General features: G+C 34.5%; 1 protein-coding gene across 1 annotated transcript in view; it reads left to right on the top strand.

The window, feature by feature from the left end:
• The first annotated feature begins 2,172 nt into the window (after nucleotides 1–2,172).
• Nucleotides 2,173–6,700, top strand: part of LOC125860953 (zinc finger BED domain-containing protein RICESLEEPER 2-like) — a 13,499-nt gene continuing 8,971 nt past the window's right edge. The window contains exons 1-2 of the mRNA XM_049541016.1: nucleotides 2,173–2,246; nucleotides 2,563–2,814. Coding sequence (XP_049396973.1) covers nucleotides 2,173–2,246; nucleotides 2,563–2,814 — 326 coding nt within the window. The remainder of the gene's footprint in view (nucleotides 2,247–2,562; nucleotides 2,815–6,700) is intronic.

Here is a 6,700-nt window from a genome sequence, read left to right on the forward strand (position 1 = left end):
GAGGTTCATATTAACATTTCGGGAAGGGTTTGAAAGCACCCGAAATGCTCGCTAATACGCGATTATCTAATAATTAATTATTTGACTAAAATAATTTAATTAAACTTAAATTGCAAAATTGAACTATTTTATAGTTAGAACTATTTTAAAGGGGGAAAAGGGAAGTACTTAAATATTATCTAAGTGAGTTATCTTATAAAATTATTTCTTTAAGTCTTGTTAAGAGATGACTGGTTTAGTTAAAAAAAAATTTAAGCAAAATTGACATCTTTCGGGGATTTGAATTGTTGATCTTAAGATTAATGGCAAATATTAACAAGTAAATAAACATAATAAAACAAAGAGGGAAAGAGATTTTGGCCCAAGTATGGTTTTTTTCTGTTCGCCTAGACCAGCACTTGGGCCCATTTTCATTTTGGACCTTCGGCCCATTTGAGTCACCTACACCTGTCCTATACTAACGTAAAATAAATATTTTTTCTTTGGGCCTAAGGCCCAATTTTTCACCTGTCCTAAATTCTAACAAAATAATAAACATAATGACTAAATAGGCTTAGGCCCAATAATAACAAAATACAATTTTTGTATAAAGAGTGGGCCTTTGGCCCAATCCTTTCAATTCTTATCCGCTTTCACATTTTTTCAACTTCGGGATCTGTATGTCGATTTCAATGACCGGTTGACTCGATAAAGGAATTTTTGGGGCCATCGTGGCCCAAAGGAAAATGCAAGGATGGGGTCCGTGAGGACCCGAACAAATTTCACATGCAACGACAAAAAGGAATAGAGATTAGTATACTAAAGAGAAAGGAGAAAGGGGGCTACTACATTTTATACCATTAATAATGACGAAATTATGATTTAATGGGCATCAAATACATATGTATATAATATGTAAACCAAGAAAGCACTACTATGACATATTGGGAATGACATACAGTACAAAACACGTCTTTAGCATAAAATAAAATAACAAGAATAAAGAAAAAATAAAAAATTGGATAACAGGCAAGTATGTCATTATGCTAATGAAGAGCAATATTATAAGATTATTTTAAGCATGATGAACACATTTTCTTGGTCATGATCCATGTTAGGCAACATTTAGGATAACACGGCAAACCACAAATCACAGTGAAGTATTAAAAAAAGGGATAAAGAATGCCTAGAGTGAAATATTGGTTAATAATCTATCCTTAATAGTTGATTACCACCTTGGCATGAAGAGTTATCATTAATCATGTAAACTAAATATAAAGTCCTAAACAAATAATAGCAAAGAGGCAACTTAAAGGGTTGTGAAGAACATTGACCAATCCGGCACAATTTGAAAGCGATAACCACCTAATTTAAGTTAAGATGTCACCCAAAATTTGTAACGTACTACGGATAGGAACATACACTACATATACAAATACAAAACTTTTTAACAAGGGCGAGTTTCAAAATCTTAAAAGGCCAAATATGAACAAGCTAACATGATGAGATGATCCTAAAAAGAAACGAATAACGATTTTGAGAACAAAACAAGGGTCGAAGCAAACTACGATCTAGACAAGAACAACTTCATATTTTTATGAGCTTAACTACAAATGGTGAGTATTTTCGACTAGGCATTTAAGCAAATAGCAACATAAACTCGAGTCTAACATGCCTTGCTAACAATAGAGCAATCATGGGACTTGAAAAACAAGCTAATAAATCAAGGAGCCATGGACAAATCAACATACAAGTTCCAAATTAACTAGCTTAAAATTTTGCTCATATTTTTGAAAAGAAAACGATTTTAACAGACCACGAGGAGAGTTGAGATAACAACCACAAAAGTTATTTCGGCTATCCTAGCCTACATCAAGCGCACCGGGCAACCAAACCATAGAGAGCAAGCGAATAAATGCGAAAATCAAAAGAAAACTAGAGTTCAAAGGTTCATGGAATTTCAGCTTTTCGTTAACTAGAAAAGGTTCATTTTAACTTTAAACAACTAAGACGCATTGATTCTAAACCGAATGACCTTTCAACAGACAAAAGTTATGAACAAAGAAGAGAACAGAAGCATTTTTGAAAGGAAGAAGCAGACCAACAACCCATTTCATTTCATACCAAACAGAACATCCAATAAAAGAGTCGAGACTTCAAATAAGTTTACCTTTTTAGGTGCAACGAGCTGAGATGACGAGCTTGAAAGACGACAGCGAGTTCTACCACACAGTCGCGAACGAAACAACAAGCGAGGGATCTAGATAGTAACTCGAACTCGAGCCGACTGAGAAGAAATGATGATGATTCAAACTAGAAGAATGAGACTCCGATTGGAACTAACTCTTTTTTTACTCCTTTTCGAATGTGTTTCTATATTTATTTTCTGACTACTTGCTTAAGCTATTCTTTTTCTTCGTTAAAAAAAATTCCCCCCCTAAAAATGAAGAAGACCAAGGATATCTAAAGGGGAAATCTCGGGCAGATTTATGGGGGGAAATCAGAAGAATATTGGGTTGAAATTCCTCATTCGAAATCCAAAATTCTTTCACCATTCAAGCTAAACATTTTTTTTTTCTCAAGTTTCGTCCCATTCCAGAAGAGAAAATGGGGACACACGCGTGTTTATGTTTGCTGCTGCGACAGGGACGCAACCTCTGGGTTCCCATGTGGTGAAGAAACGGGTGGGGGGTCGTTTGATTCGGGCATTGCTGTTGTTAAAGTTTTGGAGAAGAAGCTAGCAGTGGGGTCGGCTGGTATTGTTGTTGTTATTATTTTGTGGGATGGAATTGCAGTGTTGGATAACGGGTTGAAGGAATATGGGCTACTGGAAATGTGAGTAGAATTTGGACCGGTTGAAGTTGGAGAAGGCCCAAAATTTGAGTTTTTTAAGTGAGTTAAAGGGGAGGATAAATAAAGGGCTAGATTTGGAATAGAAATATAACCTAATGAATTTTAATTGTAGCCAAAATGAACTTAGTCGGTAAATTTGGCTGAAAGTTAAATACGATAAATTTATACAAATTGACCATCGAGTTTCTTAATCTTAACGAGATAGAATAATTAACTCGATTATAACTAATAACTCGAAATATAAACTATCAAATAAATCAATTAACCCAATATTTAAATAAAACTAAAATCTTTTTTTTTAGACGATTTTTGAATATTTATAAAATGTACTAATCATATATAAACTATATAAAAACATATATGTTACTTAAAAATTATAAAAATGATGAAATTAATTGAAAGCGGCTCGAAAAGTATTTTGAATCTTATAAAAATTAATTATTTCAAATCGTTTGGAATTTAAGAAGCTCGGTGATTAATCTATATTGTGGAGGTCCAAAATTGGGTGTCAACATTTGTAACATTTCTTGTGTCTTCTATAGACTCATTCTTTTGGAAAGATGGTGTCACTAGTGAGATTGATTCAATCTTGAGCAACCATATTGGGAGTTGATTGATTTTCTTCCAGAAAATAAACCTTTGGGTTCAAAGTGAATCTTCAAAAGGAAAATAAAAGTCGATAAAACTATTGACAAATACAAAGCAAGACTTTTTGTCAAAGGTTGTAGACAAAAATAAGGTTTTGATTTTGTCGACACATACTCGCCAGTAACTAGAATTACATTCATTCGGATGTTAATTGCATAAGTTGCGGTATATGACCTCCAAATTCATCAAATAAATGTGAAAACAATTCTCATAAATAGAGAATTGGAGGAAGAAATTTACATGGACAGCCCAAGAATTTTGTGGTTCCTGGTAAGGAAAAGAAAGTGTGCGAACTTGTTAAGTCACTTTATGGACTAAAACAAGCACCCAAACAATGACATATGAAATTTGACCAAACTATGTTGGTAAATGGATTTAAGAATGATGGAAGTGATAAATGTGTTTACATTAAAATCACAAGGTCAATGTTTGTTTGTATATTGGTTATATGTTGATCATCAGTAAAGACACTAATGACATAAATGCTACTAAACATATGCTAGAAAGCAACTTTGATATGAAAGATCGTGGAGTTGCTGATGTGATCTTAGGTATAAGAATCCTTAGAACTCCAAGATGTTTAGCATTGTCACGGTCTCATTACATTGAAAAGGTACTTGACTAGTTCAAATATTTAGATTTTAATATTGTCAAGACTCCAATAATATGAGTTTTGCACTTCAAAAGAATGAAGGTAAAAATGACTCACAATTGGATTATGCTAGAGTATTGGAAAGTATGATGTATATCAGAAAGTGTACGCGATCAAATATAGCATGTGCTATTAATAAACTAAGTCGGTTCACGAATAATCTCAATCAAACTCATTGGATGACAATGAAAAGAGTTTTGGGTTATTTAAAACATATGCAAAACTATGTTTCGCATTATACAAATATCCTACAGTATTGAAAGGATATAGTGATGCAAATTGAATCACCGGAATCAAATGAAGTAAAATCCACGAGTGGATATGTATTTACTCTTGGTGGAGGAGCAGTCTCTTGGTAATCTTCCAAAAAGACATGTATCGCTAGCTCTACAATGATCTATAAGCTAGGTGCTCTAGATAAGGCCGGTGAACAAGTTGAAAGAATTCGGAATTTCTTGATAGATATTCTTTTTGGCACAAACCTTTGGCATCAGAATGCATACACTTTGATAGTCAAGATGCAATAGGTAGGGCATGAAGCATGATGTATAACGGAAAGTCTCATCATATAAGACATAGACATGATACCGTTAAAAAACTACTCTCTAGTAGAATTATCACAATTGACTATGTAAAGTCAAAGGATAATGTGACGGATCCACTTACAAAAAGGCCTAACTAGAGAGAAAGTTGAAAGATCATCTAAGGGAATGGGTTTACGGTTTAGGACAAGTCATCATGGCGGTAACTCTACCTAGCAAATTGGAGATCCCAAGAGCTAGATTCAAGGAGAAAAACAAAGTTGTGACTGACGGTTCGACATTGTCAGTCAACTCAATCCATTCTCATGATGAAGACAGTGTTCAGGAACGAGGTCAAAACATTAAGACTTGTTAATGAGTTAATAAAGCTTAAAGTTTTTAATGATTTGCTAAGTTTGGCAGATTTGACCAAATAGTGTATCTACGAGATGACACGGTTAAAAATCACCTATGTGAGTGTGAAGTGTAAGCCGCTTCAAAGAGAATTTTTTGTCAAAAGCCTATTCTCTATACACTCATGAAACCAGGAGGTTTTCATGGCTGAAACGAACACAATCGTAAGAATCATAAATGGTAAAGGGTTAATTGTGTGACATATGGTTGTCTAGGTATACACCAAAGCTCGACGGTTCAAAGATATCACATCTATTGATTGATCGAGTATATCCGACATATGTTCACTACGAAAAGTCCGAGGGGAAACCTACTTATCCAGATGCAATTAATTCTTACTTGTAAAGTACACATACTTGTCCGTTTCTTTGTCTTGGAGTCATTCCCCATTCATGCGGGGGATTGTTGGATTTTAAAAGGTGTGAATGAAAAATGAAGAATTGTGACTTTTATGAAGAGTTGTGACTTTTATGAAAAGTTGCGATTTTTATGAAGAGTTGTGACTTTTATGAAAAGTTGTGACTTTTATGAAAAGTTGTGACTTTTATGAAAGGTTGTGACCTTTTCGAAAGATTGTGACTTTTTCAAAGGTTTGTGACCTTTCCGGTAAGACACAATAAGAACCTTTTCACACTACCCTTTGTTTACTATAAATTGAGGGATTTCCTCTCATTTTAAGGGAACTAATTTTTTTGGACTTCTTCTACTACTACTAAATCTAGTATTCTAAATGTACTTTACTGTCGTTGAGTGGTTCGCTGACACCGTGATTTTAGGTCCCGATACACCAGTGAGTAAGATCGTTATATCCTGGGAGGATATATTCCATTAACCTCGATTACTTGAGGGGAATAATTTTCTTAAGGGGACATTGTGCATTCAGTGGACTTGATTTTCTTCTTTAAGAAAAATATTTCGTATATTATTTCTAATTTGTTTCTAATTCTATTTTCTCTACTAGTTTTAATTTTCTAGTTTTGAAAATGTTCTTTAAACTTTGTTATTTCTTATCAAGTTCTTCAAAATTTTTGTTCTAAGTATTTTAGGAATACAAGATGAACAACAAATTCGATGCAGTGGTATTAGTTCCTCGGAGCTCAACCTGCACGAGTTAAGGATGGATCAGTGTATTTCTTCTGATTAAGGTTGACTCAGATATCAATAGAGGGATTTGTTCCTTACCTTGAGCTTAAAGTAAGAAGATGACAACAGTGTTGAACTGAAGAAATTTTCAGACAGTTTGGATTCTTGGTGTTCATGAGATCTTTAAACACCCAAATGAATACCACTCAAGTTTAATGCAGATTTGCCATGCTTGCTTCAAAGAGTGATGAATTTTGGAGCTCCAATGGAAGACCTTCAATGCTATGGAAGGATACAATTCCGACAACCCCTGTACTATTTGTTTTTTATTTTCGATCTGGGCTTGAGTCCCGATGATTTATATTAGGGCGATAAAGGACATGTACGGTGGAGCCAAGACTCGGGTTAGAACAGTTGGAGGAGACTCAGAACATTTCCCAGTTGAGATGGGGCTGCATCAGGGATCAGTCCTAAGCCCTTTCCTATTTGCTTTGGTGATGAACGAGTTGACGCGGTCTATTGAAGAGAAGGTCCCATGGTGTATGTTATT

Source organism: Solanum stenotomum, chromosome 1, assembly GCF_019186545.1.
Source record: "Solanum stenotomum isolate F172 chromosome 1, ASM1918654v1, whole genome shotgun sequence".
In the NCBI taxonomy this organism is placed as follows: Eukaryota; Viridiplantae; Streptophyta; class Magnoliopsida; order Solanales; family Solanaceae; genus Solanum; species Solanum stenotomum.